The sequence below is a fragment of the Mobula hypostoma genome, chromosome 22 (assembly GCF_963921235.1).
Source record: "Mobula hypostoma chromosome 22, sMobHyp1.1, whole genome shotgun sequence".
Taxonomy (NCBI): Eukaryota; Metazoa; Chordata; class Chondrichthyes; order Myliobatiformes; family Myliobatidae; genus Mobula; species Mobula hypostoma.
Window position 1 is genome coordinate 16,280,882 of NC_086118.1, and position 20,986 is coordinate 16,301,867.

General features: G+C 40.5%; 1 protein-coding gene across 9 annotated transcripts in view; it reads right to left on the minus strand.

The window, feature by feature from the left end:
* map2k4a (mitogen-activated protein kinase kinase 4a) overlaps positions 1–20,765 on the minus strand; it is a 148,304-nt gene extending 127,539 nt beyond the window's left edge. For 6 of the 9 annotated variants that reach the window (XM_063074255.1, XM_063074252.1, XM_063074254.1 and 3 more), the window contains exon 1: positions 19,983–20,765. In XM_063074255.1, the coding sequence (XP_062930325.1) occupies positions 19,983–20,070 (88 nt within the window). In that variant the 5' untranslated portion in view covers positions 20,071–20,765. The remainder of the gene's footprint in view (positions 1–19,982) is intronic. The other 3 variants (XM_063074251.1, XM_063074248.1, XM_063074247.1) reach the window with 2 other exon arrangements.
* Positions 20,766–20,986: the final 221 nt, after the last annotated feature.

Below are 20,986 nucleotides of genomic sequence, written 5' to 3' on the forward strand. Positions count from 1 at the left end.
ATGTGGTTCCATTGTTTAAAAAGGGTTCTAAGAGTAAACCTGGCAATTATCGGCCTGTGAGTTTGATGTCAGTGGTGGGTAAATTAATGGAAAGTATTCTTAGAGATGGTATATATAATTTTCTGGATAGACAGGGTCTGATTAGGAACAGTCAACATGGATTTGTGCATGGAAGGTCATGTTTGACAAATCATTGAATTTTTTGATGAGGTTACTAAGAAAGTTGACGAGGGTAAAACAGTGGATGTTGTCTATATGGACTTCAGTAAGGCCTTTGACAAGGTTCCACACGGAAGATTAGTTAGGAAGGTTCAATCGTTAGGCATTAATATGGAAGTAGTAAAATGGATTCAGCAGTGGCTAGATGGGAGACGCCAGAGAATAGTGGTGGATAACTGTATGTCAGACTGGAGGACAGTGTCTAGTGGTGTGCCTCAGGGATCTGTACTGGGTCCAATGTTATTTGTAATATATATTAATGATCTGGATGATGGGGTGGTAAATTGGATTAGTAAGTATGCAGATGATACTAAGATAGGTGGTGTTGTGGATGATGAGGTAGGTTTTCAAAACTTGCGGAAAGATTTAGGACAGTTAGAAGAGTGGGCTGAAAGATGGCAGATGGAGTTTAATGCTGAAAAATGTGACGTGCTACATTTTGGTAGAACTAATCAAAATAGGACATACATGGTACATGGTAGGGCATTAAAGAATGCTTTAGAACAGAGGGATCTAGGAATAATGGTGCATAGTTCCCTGAAGATGGAATCTCATGTGGATAGGGTGGTGAAGAAAGCTTTTGGTATGCTGGCCTTTATTAATCAGAGCATTGAGTATAGGAGTTGGGATGTAACGTTGAATTTGTATAAGGCATTGGTAAGGCCAAATCTGGAGTATTGTGTACAGTCAACACACATCAAAGTTGCTGGTTGAACGCAGCAGGCCAAGCAGCATCTATAGGAAGAGGCGCAGTCGACGTTTCAGGCCGAGACCCTTTGTCAGGACTAACTTTGTGTACAGTTCTGGTCACCGAATTATAGGAAAGATGTCAATAAAATTGAGAGAGTACAGAGGAGGTTTACTAAAATGTTGTCTGGGTTTCATCTCCTAAGTTACAGAGAAAGGTTGAACAAGTTAGGTCTTTATTCTTTGGAGTGTAGAAGGTTGAGGGGGCACTTGATAGAGGTGTTTAAAATTATGAGGGGGATTGATAGAGTTGACGTGGTTAGACTTTTTCCATTGAGAGTGGGGAAGATTCAAACAAGAGGACATGGGTTGAGAATTAGAGGACAAAAGTTTAGGGGTAACATGAGGGAGAAGTTCTTTACTCAGACAGTGGTAGCAGTGTGGAATGAGCTTCCAGCAGAAGTGATCGAGGCAGGTTCTATGTTGTCTTTTAAAGTTAAATTGGATAGACATATGGACAGGAAAGGAATGGAGGGTTATGGGCTGAGTGCAGGTCGGTGGGACTAGGATAGGGTAAGAGTTTGGCACGGACTAGAAGGGCCGAGATGGCCTGTTTCCGTGCTGTAATGGTTATATGGTTATTATTAAAGCTATTTTTTAAAACTGCAAATGACTTAAAATCACAGTCCTCCCTTGCCATGGCAGTACTTCAAATCTAATACTGCATAAATTTTGTCAGGTTTCCAATTTTTTTCTGCACACAAATGTGAGTACAGATGTAGAAACACAAGGTATTGATATTACAAGTACCATGAGGAAAAGTGTGATGTTTCAATGCAACTGTATTTCCAGCTCTCAGAAAACACAAGGTTATGCTCCAACTTTATTGACTTAATTATTTCAAATCAAAATTGGAACAAAGAACTCATAGGAACACACTTAACTCAAGGAGATGTATAATTTTAAAATAAAGTGAAATGATAATTTAGACTCTCAGTATCATTGGATCAACACTTAATGTTAATTAAATCAAATGAGAACACGTTTTCTCCTATCTTGGTGATAGCATGGGAGATCTGATGAACTGAAATCAAAACAATTATCAACTGCACAAGTTCAATTAAATTACCAGATTATCATTTGTTTTTATAGCTTGATGCAAAGTGACAAAGCACATTTGCAAATGCCAACTGGTAGTTTTTTTGAACAAAAAATCTATTTACTAGCATTGGCCTCAATGTGAGGATGATGTTTTTTTGATTCTTCTACTGCCTTCAATACCATACAGCCGACATTGCTGAAGAAAAGCTCCATTCAACGCGGGCTGACACTTCCACTGTATCCTGGATAACGGACTACCTAAATGGCAGACCACAGTTTGTGTGGCTTCAGAGCTGTGTGTCAGACATGGCCGCAAGCAGCACTGAGGCCCCACAGGGGACTGTACTGGCACCCTTCCTGTTTACTCTGTATACCTCAGACTTTAGAAACAACACTGGGTCATGTGTCTACAGAAATTCTGATGACTCAACAATAGTTGGGTGTACAAAGACAGGACAGGAGGGTGAATATAGGGCCTTGTTGGAGGACTTTGTTGAATGGTGCAAGCTGAATCATCTGCAGCTCAACATCAGTAAGACAAAGAAGATAGTGTTGGACTTTAGGAAGATTAAGCCTGCACTGCTCTCTGTTACTATTGATGGTGAGGACGTGGATGTGGTGAGAACCTACAAGTATCTGGGAGTGCACTTGGATGACAGACTTTGTGGAGCACCAACATAGAGGCTGTGTACAAGAAGGGCAAGAGTCACCTCTACTTCCTGAGGAGATTGAGGCTCTTTGGAGTATGCAGGTCTCTCCTTCACGTTTTACCAGTCTGTTGTCACCAGTACAATCTTCTAAGCAGTGATGTACTGGGGCAATGGCATCAACATGAGTGATGAAAACAGGCTCAATACACCGATCTGAAAAACTGGCTCTGTTATAGGAGTCAAACTGGACATACTGGAGATTGTGGTAGAACAAAGGACCCACTGGAAAATCCTGGCAATTCTGGACAACGTTTCTCACCCCCTGCATGCCACCTTGGCTGATCAGAGGAGCACTTTTAGTAATAGGCTAAGACAACTGCACTGCTCCAAAAAGCACTATATGAAGTCATTCTTACCCTCGGCCATCAGGCTCTATAATGAGGCAACCTATAGCTGGGGAGTGATCTTATAATCTTTGACATGTAAATCTTGTGCACCTTTTTTTAAGGCAACTTATTTGTATTCTTTCTTAATTCTCCTCTAATATTTGTATATCTGTGCACTTGTAATGCTACTGTGAATTGTAATTTCCTTTGAGATCAGTAAAGTATCTATATATCTATCAAATTAGAAAACAATTCTTCAAATGTTCAGTTTGTGGCCAAGTCCACTTTCATACTAAATTCTCTAATCTCAGTATGGGCCAGGATGACAATTAATCTCAGTGGGCCTAGTTGGTGATATAGAATTCTGCAAAAGCTGGAAAGACATCCATGGAAGACAAGCTTGAGGAGATTCTGGTTTACTCATTATATCCTAATCAACAAAGTAACCTGCCTGCAATTCAAAATACATCATACCTTACAAATGACCGCCTAGGTGAAATTCTGTGTAATTGTTAATACCTACTGAATCTTGCCAAAGCTAAATTCTGTTCCTCTGTGTGACAGAAGATTTTTTTTTAAACTTATGGTCTTAATCACTATGAATACTAGAATACTATTTAAAATCAGCAATTTGAGTGCATATTTCTCAATCCACATACAGTGGCATGCAAAAGTTTGGGCACCCGGGTCAAAATTTCTGTTACTGTGAATAGTTAAGTGAGTAGAAGATGAACTGATCTCCAAAAGTCATAAAGTTAAAGATGAAACATTCTTTTCAACATTTTAAGCAAGATTAGTGTATTATTTTTGTTTTGTACGATTTTAGAGTGAAGAAAAGGAAAAGAGCACCATGCAAAAGTTTGGGCACCCCAAGAGATTTGAGCTCTCAGATAACTTTTACCAAGGTCTCAGACCTTAATTAGCTTGTTAGGGCTATGGCTTGTGCAGAATCATCATTAGGAAAGGCCAAGTGATGCAAATTTCAAAGCTTTATAAATACCCTGACTCCTCAAACCTTGTCCCAACAATCAGCAGCCATTGGCTCCTCTAAGAAGCTGCCTCGCACTCTGAAAATTAAAATAAATGATGCCCACAAAGCAGAAGGCTCTAAGAAGATAGCAAAGCATTTACAGGTAGCCGTTTCCTTCGTTTGTAATGCAATTAAGAAATGTCAGTTAACAGGCACGGTGCAGGTTGTTGGGGTCTGGAAGACCAAGAAAACTTTCCAAGAGAACTGCTCGTAGGATTGATAGAATGGCAAATCAAAACCCCCATTTGACTGCAAAAGACCTTCAGGAAGATTCAGCAGATTCTGGAGTGGTGGTGCACTGTTCTACTGTGTAGCGACACCTGCACAAATAATGACCTTCATGGAAGAGTCATCAGAAGAAAACCTTTCCTGCGTCCTCACCACAAAATTCAGCGTCAGAAGTTTGTAAAGGAACATCTAAACAAGCCTGATGCATTTTGGAAACAAGTCCTGTGGACTGTGAACTTTTTGGCTGCAATGAGCAAAGGTATGTTTGGAGAAAAAAGGGTGCAGAATTTCATAAAAAGAACACCTCTCCAACTGTTAAGCACGGGGGTGGATTGATCATGCTTTGGGCTTGTGTTGCAGCCAGTGGCAAAAGGAACATTTCACTGGTAGAGGGAAGAATGAATTCAATTTTAAATATCAGCAAATTCTGGAAGCAAACGTCACACCATCTGTAAAAAAAAAGCTGAAGATGAAAAGAGGATGGCTTCTACAACAGGATAATGATCCTAAACACACTTCAAAATCCACAATGGACTACCTCAAGAGGCGCAAGCTGAAGGTTTTGCCATGGTCCTCAGTCCCCCGACCTAAACATCATCGAAAATCTGTGGATAGTCCTCAAAAGAGCATTGAATGCAAGACTGCCCAAGAATCTCTCTGAACTAGAAGCCTTTTGCAAGGAAGAATGGGCAAAAATCCCCCAAACAAGAATTGAAAGACTCTTAGCTGGCTACAGAAAGCTTTTACAAGCTGTGATACTTGCCACAGAAATTTTGACCAGGGATGCCCAAACTTTTGCATGCTATTGTATAAGTGCTTGGTCATTCTATTATGAAAACAAACACAAGTAATCACTAAGATGGATGAAGTACAAAGTATCATAGGAAACAATAGTTTATTCAACTGGAGGAGACTGTGATGTTTTCCTATAGAAGCTAAAAGACAATACAAGTTCCATATGGTATCACTTATCTCCACAGTTCAATGGGATTTTGGGAAGTGCCAGCCCTTTGTACATCCATTAGCACTATCTGGCTTGCCAACATAGATCACTCACGCCTTTCTTTTCTGCCAACACTGAAAACACTGCAGGATTATTCTGCACGATGTGGATATGAACAGTTACTTCCTAAGTGCCACTGTCTGCTTAAACCCTGCACTTTACACCCTTCCATGAATAAATAAAAGGGCAAAATCTCAAAAGCTTTAAGGGTTTTGAGCAAACTTCAGCGTTCACCCACTATAGATTTTGTAGCTGGTCAATTACCTTAAGCTTAATCATGTTGTCTCTATTCTACTTCCCAGAACCCTAACATGATAATCAAGGGAACTCTGCAATTTTCTTACATTTGGGAATTATGCACAATTATCAGGTGGAAAGTGAAATTTAATTTCTAGCCCCTAAAACTAATTACAGTTGTCTTCCAGCAGCAGACCATTACTTAACAATCAGGAAAAGCTAATTCTAGCAATGAAATTGTATTATTCAAGATCACATTAAAGATGTGCGTAGCTCAGTAATTAACTTTTATAAATATTAAACATACAAAACTGATTACCACTGCATATTAAGAAATTGAATTATAGGAGTTGTAACTATGTCATGACACAGGTGAAACAGTTGTTTTAATTACTACCGCTTTACTAGAGTTTAAGACAAAAATATTCCAAACTATAAAAATAAATGTGGAAAGGAAAAGAACCATTCAGAAAATTAATTGTTGCCCATATCTCCAACAGAACATTGTTTTCCGATTCTAGGTTTGGATTGCAGGTGTTTATACATTTAAAAACCAACACCACTAAAGGATTTACACAAACAAAAATAATGAATTTATAAATGCTAGACTGCTGAGAGAGAACATTGTTCAAAGCAAATTATAAAAGTGGGACTTGGTACAAGATATAAAGAAGGCATATGGATATGCTAGAACAAAGAAAAAATGTAGGTCAGTCAGGAGAGCATCAAAACAGCCAAGACTCAACATAAAAAATACAAGGATCAGCACTTCTGGTGCAGAGGTGCCAAGGCCTGGATGGAAGCCAGTAACAAAATAGATAAAAGTATTATAACCAACTCAGAACTGAATTCAATGGTGAGTAATTATGACAATGAAAGGAGGACTGAAATCACTAGTGAGGAGAGTAGCATTTATAGCAGATACTGAAGACAAAAAAATCAGTCATCTAAGAGTTCAAGTGAATGAAAGCAGATAAAACTGAATTTAGAAAAGCAGAAGCATTTGAGAAATTGAAACATGCCCAAGTACAATTTAACAATGCCAGCCTGAATGTGGAAGTTAACTACACAAGATAAAATCAAGTATGAGGAAAAGAGGATCAAAGATAGATTTCTAGGGCATGCTGAAAGTAAGATCAGTGAGAAGCTTGAGTTACAACCTAGAAAATTAAGACCCGACTTTCCTTCTGACCAGCTCAATGCAGCTAGAGCTGCCAAAGGAGACGGCACTGAAGGCTAAACTTAGGTTGAGATAAAGGCCCAAAAGGATTTCAAGAAAAAGATTAATAAAATTGAAGGACTGGGTGGCAAATAAGTCATCAAGAGGTTAGTATGTGAATAACATTTGATACAAGACTGGATAAAAGCATCGAATTTTAAATGTGAAGTTTACAGAATAAGTAGAGATAGCAGGACAACAGTCTGGAAATGGACGAGACCAAAAAATATGGCAAAAGAGTTGGATTGCGGAATAGCCACAGAAATCATGAAACTTTTTGGAAGTACAATTTCAGTATCAAGTCAGATGAAGAATCTTGTGTGCAACTGAAATAACTAGTTCCAGGAAAAGTGAAAGCTAATTCACAAACAGCCAAATTACGAGACTGAAATGGAGGAAGGTCAGAAACTGGACACCTCTTGTACAGCTTTGAGAGCAAGAATTTGGAAAGTGAGGATAATGATACACAAGTGGCCACTTATGATGTCATTTATCGCAAGGACCAGAAGAAAACAGACACAAAGGATTGAAGCCCCTGCAAAAAGGCAACCAACCTGAAGACGTGCCTTCAATGCACAAAAGGAATAACCACTGTTGGAGCCTTGGTTTAGTTTGCATGTGAGAAACCCAATGTCAAAGTAAATTTATTATCAATGTATACATCATCATATACTACCTTGAGAAACATTTACAGGAAAATATGAAATACAATAGAATTTATGAAAACCAGTAAAGAACTGGCAAACAGCTAATGTGCAAAAGAACAATTGTGAGTCCTGGAAAGTGAGTCCCTAAGTGGTGGAATCAATTCAGAGTTGCGAAGAGTGAAGCTATTCACATCGGTTCAGAAGCCTGATGGTTGTAGGGTAATAGCTGATCCTAAACCTGGTGGTTGGAAACATAAAACTCTTGTACCTCCTCCTTGATAGCAGTCGTGAGAAGAGAGCATGGCCTGGATGGTGGGGATCTTTGATCACCGATGTTACAGTCTTGTTGCAGCACTCCTTGTGAATGTGCTCATTGGTGGGGAGAGTGTTGCCTGTGATGAACTGGCTAGATCCATGACTTTCTGTAAACTATTTTGTTCTTGGGTACTAGTGTTTCCATGCCAGGCCATGATGCAACCAGTTAGGCTACTGTAAGATACTCTCCACTGTGCATCTATAAAAGTTTGCCAAAGTTTTGGCAAGTCAATGCAGACTTTGAAGAGAAATGCTGTCGCACCTTCTTTACGATTCTTCACTCCTACTTGCATTCTGCTCCCTGGACAGATCTTCTAATACCAAGGATTTAAGGTCACTGACCCTCTCCATCTTCAGACCCCCAATAAGGACTGGTTCATGAACTTCTATCTGCTGCTGCCTGTAATAAACAGTTCTTTGATTTGCTAAGGTTGGTTGAGAGGTTGCTGTTGTGGCACCAAACACATTGTCAATCGCTCTCCAATATGCTGATTCGTCACCAGCTTTAATTCAGCCAACAACAGTGGTATTATCAGCAAAAGGCATATTGCTTAGTTTTCCTTTGAGGGAAATAATGGCATTCAAGCCCTCCTACAGCTGCTGAGCATCCTTCTGTGATTCAAGTTAGTCCGGAATCACCATCTCGCATATACCTGGGCCTCTTGTACTTTAATGGGTCACCAGCCCTGAATGCTTCCAATCATATCCTCAGCAGATTAAGAATCTTTTGGTTCATCCAGCGCTTCTGTTTGGGGAAGACAATCATTCTGTAGGGACATGCAAAGAAGATGTCCTCCTTTTTTAAAGAAATGGGCTTCCCTTCCTCCATCAACTCTGCTCTCACCCCATCCTCCTGCCACACCACCAGGAATAGGGTTCTCCTTGTCCTCACCTACCACCCCACCAGCCTCCAGGTCCAACATATAATTCTCTAACTTCTGCCACCTCCAACGGGATCCCACCACCAAGCACATCTTTCCCTCCCCCCTTCATCCCGCTTTCCACAGGGATCGCTCCCTACGCAACTCCCTTGTCCATTCATGCCCCCCATCCCTTCCCACCAATCTCCCTCCTGGCACTTATCCTTGCAAGTGGAACAAGGATGCCCTTACACTTCCGCCCTCACCACCATTCAGGGCCCCAGACAGTCCTTCCAGGTGAGGCGACACTTCACCTGTGAGTCAGGTGGGGTGATATACTGTGTCCGGTGCTCCCGATGTGGCCTTCTACATATTGGTGAGACCCGACGCAGGCTGGGAGACCACTTCGCTGAACACCTACGCTGTTCACCAGAGAAAGCAGGATCTCCCAGTGGCCACACATTTTAATTCCATGTCCCATTCCCATTCTGATATGTCTATCCACAGCCTCCTCTACTGTCAAGATGAAGCCACGCTCAGGTTGGAGGAACAACACCTTATATTCCGTCTGGGTAGCCTCCAACCTGATGGCATGAACAATGACTTCTCTAACTTCCGTTAATGCCCCACCTCCCCTTCATACCACATCAGTTATTTATTTATTTATTATTATTTTTTCTTTTTCTCTCTCTTTCTCCCCCTATCCCTCTCACTATACTCCTTGCCCATGCGCTGGGCTTCCCCCCTTCCCCTTTCTTTCTCCCTAGGCCTCCCATCCCATGATCCTCTCGTATCCCTTTTGCCAATCAACTTTCCAGCTCTTAGCTCCATCCCTCCCCCTCATGTCTTCTCCTATCATTTCGGATCTCCTTCTCCCCCTTGCAAATCTCTTACTATCTCTTCTTTCAGTTAGTCCTGACAAAGGGTTTCGGCCCGAAACATCGACTACACCTCTTCCTAGAGATGCTGCCTGGCCTGCTGCATTCACCAGCAATTTTTATGTGTTGCTTGAAATTCCAGCATCTGCAGATTTCCTCGTATTTGCGTACTCATCCACCAGTGTCTTTATAAAGTCTGTGATAACTGTGGCATATTCATTCAAGTACTCTGAAACTGTTCAATAAATGGGTTCAATACATAGCAAGGACATATGTGCATTGCAGGTTAGAGAGGAAGATGAAGGAATGTAGCTTTTTCGAGTTCAAACAGGGTACAAGTGTCATGGAAGTTAGCTTATTGCAGCAAAGGCACAACACATTACATAGCTGAGAGAGATTTAAGCAAACTAGGAAATACAGGAGTAACTGTCCATATCAGCAATCTTCAAAGTAATTCATGAGTATTGACCAGCTTTGAAAGAGTAAAGCATGTTTGATGCAGGCCAGCTTGTCTGATAACTAATGTTCAACCAGTCACATTCAAAGCAGCAAAAGTAGAGGCCATACCAAGGCAAGGTATTGTTTGGAAGGACAAAGACAAAAATAAAAGGCAAGAGGTTTGTCAACAATCAAAAGCATTGTAGCATTAAGAATTTGGAATGGAAATGGCAAAAGACAATAAAAAAGGTAAAATATTGCAAATAAGTATTTGTTTGTGTCATTCCAGATTAAACAATAGTTATATGCAAGTGAATAACAATGAATCTTTCTAATATAGCATTGTTCACATTGTCTGAATATTATTGGAAAAAAACATTTGCAAAGGAGAGCTGGAGGAAAGTGGGTGTTCCCTGACTTGAACTACATGTCTGAAATACCAAACAGCCAAATTCCAGAAATAAGGTGAGTGTAACTGCCTTTGATATTATAGTGTGCAAATTGTGGCATCATAGGGAACAGGTAAAACAGAACACAAAAGAAACACAACAGGGAAACACTGCAGTAAGAGTTTGTGAAAACTAATGTGTGGCGGATCACCAATCTCAGCCCAGAGTACTGCTGGCAATCATCAGGGCAATTCATGGGCCCAGCTACTTCAGTAACCTTCCTTCCATTAGATCAAAATTGGAATGACTCCTAATATTTACAATGCTCAATTCCATTTGCAACGCCTCAGGAAATGAAACAACTTAGTACAGCAAGATATCAATGAAGTATGGGATTAAGATACACACTCTAAATGCCAAGCATTGCACATATCCTAAAGTAAAGCAAGTCTCATTATCTGCCCAACTGCACCCTGTGATCAACCCTGGGCTAGCCAGACAAATACAGCAGCCACTGAATAAAGCAGAGTCTAGGTTATAAAGGACAAGATAATTTAGGAATCTGATGGCACCGATGACATAGGAAGGAAAAGCAAAGAGGTCCTGAAGAGAGAATTTAGAGAGCTAGACAGAAAGCTGAGAAGCAGGACATCCAGGGTAGTAATTTCTGGATTGCTACCTGTGCCACACGCCAGTGAGGGCAAAAACAGGATGATTTGGCAGATTAGTGCATGGCTGAGAAGCTGGAGCAGGGCTTCAGGTCCTTGGATCATTGGGATCTCTTCTGGGGGAGGTATGACCTGTACTGAAGTGACAGGTTGCACCTGAACCCAAGGGGGACCAATATTTTCACGGGCAGGTTTGTTAGAGCTGTGGGGGAGGGTTTAAACTAATTTGGCGGGGGGGTGGTTAGGAATGGGAATGAAGGAATTCAGGATAGGACGGATGGTAAAAAAGCAAAGATAGCAGTCAGACTGTCAGGAAGGGCAGGAAGATGATAGAACAAAATTGCAGCCAGTAAGGTGAGTATCAATACATCAGGGATGCAAAATCAAAAAGGGTAGCAAAACCCATACTCAGTGCTATATCTCAGTACATGGAGTATAAGAAAAAAAGTGGATGATCTTGTTGCACTATTACAGATTGTCAAGTATGATGTCGTGGCCATCACTGAATCATGAAGGATGGTTGTAGTCGAGAGTTGAACATCCAAGTTATACGTTGTATCGGAGGGATAGGAAGGTAGGCAGAGGGAGTGGTGTAGCTCTACTGGTAAAAGGTGGCAACAAATCAGTGGAAAGATTTTACGTAGAACTGGAAGAAGTTGAATCCTTGTGAACTGAGTTAATAAACTGCAAGGGTAAAAAGGCCCTATGGAAAAAAACAAAAATTTACCCCTTGAAAATGAAGGGACAGCAGTATCCATTTGTCAGAATTGTCTGCCACTTTGGTACAGTGACATTTCCATCAACTTTTACTTGGCTCTTCCTGGATTGTGGAGATTGCAAGTTCAATGATGCTACTGAGAAAACCTTGAGTTGCTGTAAAGGAGGCCATAGATTAACATATTGGAATGGGAATGGGACATGGAATTAATATGTGTGAACATATCGGAATGAGAATTTCTTCCTTGGCCTTCTGTCCCATGATACTCTCCCTTCTCCAGCCTTGTATCCCTTTTGCCAATCAACTTCCCAGCTCTTGGCTTCATCCCTCCCCCTCTTGTCTTCTCCTACCATTTTGGGTCTCCCCCTCCCCCTTTCAAATCTCTATCATCTCTGTTTGCTGTCAGTCCTGACGAAGGGTCTAGAGCCGAAACGTTGACTGTACTTCTTCCTATATATTTTGTTTATGGTATCAGATGCACAGGCTGCTTTATCAAATGGGTTGCATTGTTTTTAGATGGTTTAAAATTCTGCAACTGCTTGCATCTAAGCAAATGAAATATACTCTATCATCTTCTTGCCTTGTTGATAGTGGGTAGACTTGGTGATTTCTTCTGTGATCCATTGTGCAGGATATTCAGTCTCTGTCCTGATCCATGATCAGGAAAGCTTATGCAGCTTGCTCAGTTAAAATGCTTGGTCAAAGATTTTAAGTTATCTGCAATTTGACCATAGCTAATTTGTTGATGTTAGTGCTGCAGATATCTTCGGAAGTGGTTGTAAATGGTCAATGGCTATTTGTGTCCTGCAAGAAGATACTTTCACTTACCGAGGTATGTATATTATGGGCTCACTACATGTTGCATGAAATAGCTAAAATACCTTACAAATGTGGGAGAATGGGAAACTCCAATTCAGGTCCAGACAAGAGGAGAGGCCATACTGGATATAGTTCTGGGTAATGAACCTGGTCAGGTGGCAGAACTCTTGGTGGGAGAGCATTTTGGTGAGAGTGTCCACAACTCCCTTAGCTTCAACATAGCTATGGAAAAGGATAAAAAAAAACAGACAAAATGGGAAAGTGCTTAACTGGGGAAGGGCTAACTATGAAGGGATGAGGCAGGAACTAGTGAGTAAATTGGAAACAGATGTTCAAGGGTGAAAGCACAGAAGTAAGGTGGAGGAAGTTTAGGGACCACTTGTGCTGGGTTCAGGATAGGTTTGTCCCACTGAGACAAGGAAAAAATGGTAGGAAAAGGGAACCATGGCTGACGAAACACGTGAGGCAACTCGTCAAGAGGAAGAAGGAAGCTTATGTTAGATATAGGAAGCAGGAGGGGCTCATGAGAAATATAGGGTAGCCAGGAAGGAGCTTAAGAAAGGACTTAGAAGAGCTCAAAGGCGGTATGAGAAGGCCTAGGCATGTAGGATTAAGGAGAACACCAAGGCGTTCTATGCGTATGTGAAGAACAGAAGGATGACAAGAATGAAGGCTAAAGGATAAAGAAGGCAACATGTGCCTGGAGGCGAAGGAGGTTGGGGAGGTCCTAAATGAATACTTTGCTTCAGTATTCACAAGAGAAAAGGACCTTGATCAGGGTGAGGTCGAAATAGAACAGGCCTGTGTGCTGGACAATGTGGAAATTAAGGAAGAAGTAGCGTTGGATCTTCTTAAAAACATCAAGATTGATAAGTCTCCAGGGCCAGACCTGATATACCCCAGGTTGCTGTGGGAAGCGAGAGAAGAGATCGCTGGAGCAGTAACTATGATCTTTGAATCCTCTTTGGCTGCAGGGGAGGTGCCAGAGGATTGGAGAATGGCAAATGTAGTTCCATTGTTTAAAAAAGGTAATAGGGAGAATCCTGGGAACTATAGACCGGTGAGTCTTACGTCGGTGGTCTGCAAACTATTGGAAAGGATTCTTAAGAATAGGACCTACGAGCACTTGGAGTAGTCGTCTACTCAAGGATAATCGACATGCTTTTGTGAAGGGAAGGTCTTGCCTCACAAGTCTGAGTTTTTTTGAAGAGGTAACAAAAGAAGTTGATGAGGGTAGGGGGATAGATGTTGTCTACATGGATTTTAGCAAGGCATTTGACAAGGTCCTCCACGAGAGACTCATCCAGAAAGTCATGAGGCATGGGATCAGTGGAACTTTGGCTGTTTGGATAAAAAAAATTGGCTTAAAGAAAGAAAGCAGAGGGTAGTAGTGGAAGGAAAGTATTCTGCCTGGAGGCCAGTGACTAGTGGAGTGCCGCAAGGATCTGTCCTGGGACCCCTACTCTTTGTGATTTTTATGAATGACCTGGGTGAAGAGGCGAAAGGATGGATGAGTTAGTCTGCAGATGATACAAAGAATGGAGAAGTTGTGGATGGAGCTGTAGGTCGAAGGTTACAAGAGGATATAGACAGGATGCAGAGTTGGGCAGAGAAGTGACAGATGGAGTTCAATCCGGTTAAGTGTGAGGTGATGCATTTTGGAAGGACAAACCAGAAGGCTGAGTACAAGGTTAATGGTCGGTTACTTAAGACTGTGGATGAACAGAGGGACCTTGGTGTTCAAATCCATACATCCCTCAAGGTCGCTGCACAGGTTGATAGGATAGTTAAGGCGGCCTATGGGATGCAAGGCTTCATTAATAGGGGGATTGAGCTCAAGAGTAGAGAGGTCATATTGCAACTCTACAAATCTCTGGCAAGACCACACTTAAGAGTATTGTGTTCAGTTCTGGTCACCTCATTATAGGAAGGATGTGGAAGCTATTGAGAGGGTGCAAAGGAGATTTACCAGGATGTTACCTGGATTGGAAAACAAGCCTTATGAGGCAAGGTTAGCAGAGCTGGGACTTTTCTCTTTGGAGCGTAGAAGGATGAGAGGACAAGATTATGAGAGGCATAGATAGGGTGGATAGCCAGTACCTGTTTCCCAGGGCACAAATAGCAAACACCAGAGGGCATATGTACAAAGTTAAGGGAGGGAAGTTTAGCAGAGACATCAGGGGTAAGTTTTTTTTTACACAGAGGGTTGTGGGTGCCTGGAATAACTTGCCAGGGATGGTGCTGGAGGCTAAAACATTAGGGGTATTTAAGAGCCTCTTGGACAGGCACATGGATGAAAGAAAAATAGACAGAAACGGAGTAGTGTGGGTTTAGTTCCTTTTTTTTTTAAGGCATACATGGATCGGCACAACATTGAGGGCTGAAAGGCTTGTACTGTGCTGTAGTATTCTAGTGTCTAGTTTCACGTTCATTGTTGCAATACCTGTATTAGTTCATCCAATGACACTTCCATGATGAACCTATGCAGTGACATCTTTGGAAGATAAGTTATTTTTACTCTCAGTATACGACAAGTTACTGAAGAATAATTTGATCAATTCCTACTAACTTCTTTTATTGGAGATTCTCAAAACCACATTTTGCCAAAAGCCTGAAGCTCAGTTAAGATTCTGTGCATCACCAGATTCCCACAATAAGCTGTTCTTCAAATCAACCTTGCACAGTGTGGAATTGAAATATTCAATCTCAAAAGTGGACTCAGTTTACAAGTCTACAAGTTACTTTGCTAAATTATTGGATTGCTCAGGAGAACTCAAGAAGAGGAGAAGCTGTACTGCTCATAGAGATGTTCAAGTCTTTTCTTCCCATTTTCATAGTGTAACAACCCAGATTTATGAAGATAACTTTTGTTGCTCTACAAGATGTTCGTTTTCAAGAAAGCTCATGTCTTGACTTTTTTTTGGGGAGATGGCATCACTAAGAGCACTGACAACATGCCAAAAGGAGCATTATGTTACACACCAAGCTGGTAATTGCCAAATTCAGTACATGCAGGTGTGGCTCCTGCATCCCCAGGCATGAACATTAACTTACATGAAAGACAGTCACACATCTTCCAACAGAGCCCCAGTTAGCAGCTTCAAAAGCAAACCAACTAGTCAATTACTTATTTACCAAGATGGGAAAAAAAAAGAGATGGCACATTCTCAAATCTGGAGTAACAAACAAAATGCTGAATGAACTCAGCAGTTCAAGTAACATCTGTGGAGATAAAGAGACAATTGATGTTTTGGGTCAAGACCCTTCATCTGAACTGAGAGATAGAGGGGAGATAGCCAGTATGAAGGGGTGGACAGAGGGGTGAAGCAAAAGCTGGCAAGTCATAGGTGGACCCAGGAAAGTAATAGGCAGGTGAAGCACAATACTGGAAATGTCAAGACAGGCTAGGAGGTGATAAGAGAAGGAGAAAAGGTGCTGCAGATGATGGAATCTGATAGACATGGGACCAAATAAGGAAGATGGGATTAGAATTGGTTTATTTCACATATACTAAGATAATGAAAAGCTTTGTTGCATACAGTTCATACAGATAAAATCATTACACAGTGCAATGTAGTAGTACAAGATAAAACAAAAACAATGCAGAATAAAGTGTAACAGCTACAGAGAAAGTGAAGGCAAACAATATAATGAGGGAGGTTGTAAGGTCAGGAGTCATCTTATCGAATTAAGGAACCAGTTAATAGTCTTATGACCACAGGATAAAAGATTTATGGGACCCAGCAGGACTTTGTGGAAGATAGGCAGATGAAGTATATGAAGGGGAAGGAGGAAAAAGAAACAGGGTGACGGGGGCTAGAATGAATGTAAAAGAATGTGGGGGGGGGGGAACCTGAAATTGGAGAAGTCTTACAGCCAAACTAGCCTCCACATTATTCTATTTCTGATGGATGCATAATTTACTCAGTTTTGGGAGACAAACATGAGCACTTGTCTTCTGTGGGAGACAAACATGAGCACTTGTCTTCTGTGGGAGAACACCAATACAGCTATCCAATTCCTAACAGTAACTTCATTGCTCCACCACCTTACATAACCTGATGCCCAGTCTACAGTTTTGTTTTGCTCAGTTTTAACATGCCACAGCTTCACCTTGTGGTTTCAGCAAGCTGGCATCTCATTTGGATGCACATCTGATGCTGCGCTGACATACATGACACATATTGAAATCTCCCAAGATGTTGACAGAAGATCATCTGAAAATAACCTGGCTTGAGCATGATGAAGAACTGAAATAAATACTGGGTTATAAAATTGTTGACTGAGATGAATACAACTCTGCTGATACAGATGGTTGACAATACCCCATGGATGCCTAATTTAAGCTGAAAGGAGTACAAGAAATAAAATTCATTAGAAACCCCAAAGAGACAACTTTTAAATAATCTTTTTTATCCACCTTAAAGGTCAGGCAGGGAATCAAATTCAGCATCTCAACTGAAAAGATTCCCATGTAGTGCCAAATTCTTCAAAGCAAAACAGCAATATCACTGCTCAATGAATATGCTCAAATCTCCCAAGGGGACTAATGCAGACGGTTTTCAAACTTAGATGCAAGATTGTCCACTGAGCTGCAACTGACACCTTGTAGCGTGGTAGTTCCACAATATACAATGCCATCTGTTATGTGACTTGGTCTCCACAAGGACACTAGTCACAAGCAGTTGCATCTGTGATGGATAAGACTGGCGAGGACAAGGTCAAATAGGTTAAACCATTTAGTGGCAGCTCAATTCAACAATATGGCTTGGTAGGCCATTTCAGAGGCAGCAAAAGAGCAAAGCTAATGTAAGACACTTGTATGCTAGGCTCACGAATGTCAGGTTTTCTTCTCCAAAACAAAAGGAGTTCAGCTTTAAGACAACCTGGGAACATTCTGCTGAATACACCATACACACAAATAAAACTATTAGCTAGATGCTAACAAAAATATTTCCTCCATTAACTGGACTTGAACCAAGGAACCAGTTCCTCTGGACTTGATTGGTCAGTGAGCTCAAAAAACATCAGTTGCACTTCCTGGATCTCCATTAATGTTCCCCATCCGATATACAATTCTAAAACCTAAGATGTAGTTGGAGAACCAGAATCCAATCATAAAGCAAATAGCTTTTATTCAGATGTGCAAAATTAGAATGAAGGTTCAGTTGGGTTGGAGAACAGCACAAACACAAATGAGTTAAGTCCCTAAAGTTACCATACAAGAGATTCATACACTCATGAAAATATGTAAGTTTAATAGGTTTGCATATTTTGTTGATATTCAGTACTATGAAAGATTCCGTTCACTTCTTCTACAAATTATAGCCAAGATCAACCACAGTGAATTCTGTCAAAATTTATTAATCCAGGTTTATACAGTGATACAAAATTAAGTATTACAATACAAAGAAAGAAACTAATAAAAGTCCTTAACTAAAAACACGTTCAAGGATTACCCTCTGGAAATCAAAAACAGAATTGCAAAATCTTTTAGTTTCATAGGTTCCTACAAATCGATAACTTGTGGAATAATTTGAAAATGTCTCTACACTGGCTAGTGTTTATAATGCAGCAAAATATAATTTAAAATGGCCATGTCAGTTCATAAATATAGCACCAATATTAAAAAAGATTTGTTTTCTTTACAAACTTCTATCAAAATACAGTGGTATCTACACGATATTTGTAACATGAGAAAATCCTTAGGTAAATTGTGTTCAGAAAATTGTTAATTCTGCCTTTAATTATAAGATTTATAGATTATTTTCAATGGAAGTAAAAGGCTGAGTGCAAAAGGGTAATCTTATAGAGGTTTATAAAATCACGAGGGCCATAGATAGAAGACCAGAATCATTATGCTAGGGGACGAGAGTCTAGAATTTGAGGACGATGCATAGATAGGCACAGTCCACGTGGATGACATTAGCATTTTTCTGTGTTGTATAATTCTATGAAAACACAGTCATGTGTGCAACTGTAAAAAGATCTAAACAAATCCATCACACAGTTGCATGGGTATACATACTGTTTTATACCAAACAACTGCTGAGGACTGATAAGTGAAGTAGATGCTTTTGTGATTCAGGGGGTAAACTATGAGCTATTCAAATACACCAAAATGCAGCAAGACTAGTACAAACTGCAAATGGGCTGAGTGCATGCAAACCACCCCAAGAGCACAGACATCACAGGATTAAAATGGAAGTAAAGCTTCAAAAGTGAATCAAACAAATGGTTGGCTGACTTAAAGTTATCTGCAAATCTCTATGTTAATCAAGAAATCTGAGGACAAACTACAACAGCATACCTCTATGGTTCAAGGATAGCACAAAATTAAATGTTCTGCCTTGTAACTTACAACTAGGAATTTGCAATACTTAAACCTTCTAGAAATGTTACTTCTTCAATGCATTTACTATGTTGACTAATGGTGGCAGCAAGATATAGTTAAAAGGTTAATAAATCAAAATGGATGAAAGAATACAAGTGCTCCTTATTTATGCTATTTTTACCACAGTACTAGGAAAAATACCAGTCTTATCGGACATTTTACCAGTTATCAAATTATATAACAAGCCTCATGCTGTATACTGTAAGAAATATTAGTTCAAATGAAATTATCTGACAACTGTTAGTCTACATATCAAACGAGGACAAAATATTTAATAACTGAGTTATATCTGCCTGCATTATTTTGGATTAATCCAAAATACAATAACTACAAATAATGTTAGCTTTAATATAAATGGGCAAGGTGCATTTTCTCTGTAATGGTTATTTCTTTATGACTTATTAAATTGTATCAGTCAGAGAAAATAGAAAAAGGATCTGAAAAATGAACGAAGTGGATTTTCTAAAAAGGAAATGTAATTTACCCAAGGACCATACTTCAGGGAAACAACGTAACTACAGGAAAATAATAACCGTACAACACAATTCCCAACTGTTACCCAGCTTATTTCATTTTTATAAAGTTAACCATGTAATATTTGTCATTTAACCACAGAAGAAAAAAAAAGTATGGACGTTCTCCAACCATAAAACAACTACCCTGCTTCTGTATTCATACCAACATTTCAAAGTAATTCAATGTGTAAAACAATTTGAAATAACTTGGTGTGCAAGATGTATCATTTAAGTGCAACTACCTTATTTCTTAAGAAATAAAATGCAAGATGGATGATATCGATGAGTCCGAAGTTTTCAGAAAAGAGACACTGTACACAATGACACCCCATAATTTTACAATTGTTGCAGGCATAAAACTTGCTTCCACTTAAATAATTTCATGATAACAGATCAAAGTAGGGCGAAATTAAAACTATCTAACCTGAATCCACACCTTACAAATCCAAGCCCAATGAAGAGGCTGTCTGCAGCGACAATATCTACACCAAGGTATTAACAGCCCATAGCAGAAAGGCAAAAAGGAATATAACTTATACATTGCAAATAGCATTACACAAAAGTGCTGTCCGATGACTTACCCTGCATGCAGGTGGTTGTGTTTTGCTGCTGACTCTGTTGCTGCTGTGCTGAGCTGCTGGAGTTGTTGCTGTAGCTGGGAGTCGCCATTGCACAGATAATATTCCAAAGGGGGCTGCAATGCAGCAACTCGGTCACTCGCTTCCTTTTATATATATATATATTTATGTGAAAAACACAACACACACGCAAAACACTTGCACCTAGTCTCTAAATCAAATAAAGAGGACCCAAACCCACACCGTCGCCGTCAGGAAAAACGTTTGAAAACCTCTTGCAGCTTTCTTTCAAGCATCATATCACAACCACACACACACACACACACAGAATTTTTTTTAAAAACTTGGTTATATAAATGAAATAATTTTTTTCCAGAAAAAAGGTATACAAATTTATAGATTTAAGCCAAAATAAAAATCAGACGGCGAGGGTAACGCGCCGCAACGGTTCCCAGAGAAAAGTCCAAATAGTTTCTAACCGAATTAATTCTTTAGAGAAAAACAATATTTAAAACTAGGAACTGCCCGAGTGCCTGGAGGCGCCGCCACCGCAGCCTGACAAAGAAGCCATGGAAACCCGCTGCCCCCCTCCACGGCAAGAGAGAGTCCCTCTGTGTGTGAGAAATTTTTTTAAAAAAATGAAATCTGTGTGCAGCCCGAGGAAGATGTAATCAGAGAAAAATTCGGGAAAATCCCATTAAGAATGCGTCTCTCCTGGCGTCACATCTGTAAGTGAGGGAACAAGATGGGAAAGGGAAAGGGAAAGAGAGAGAGCGAGAGAGAGGGGGGGAGGAGGAAGGCAAGGACGACACTTCACACTGCGCAGTCGCACCACGCGTGCTGGAACCTGTAGTTCCACCTCCTGACGGAGTCCCGAGGCGGCAGGCTTCTTTACCGGCCAAGCCTTCGGTAAACAAACTACAATTCCCAGGGTTCGCCAAGCTAAGGAGGGAAATGGGGGGTGGGGAAGCGAAATTTGGGTGAAGCATTGGTACCGCCCCTCGTGT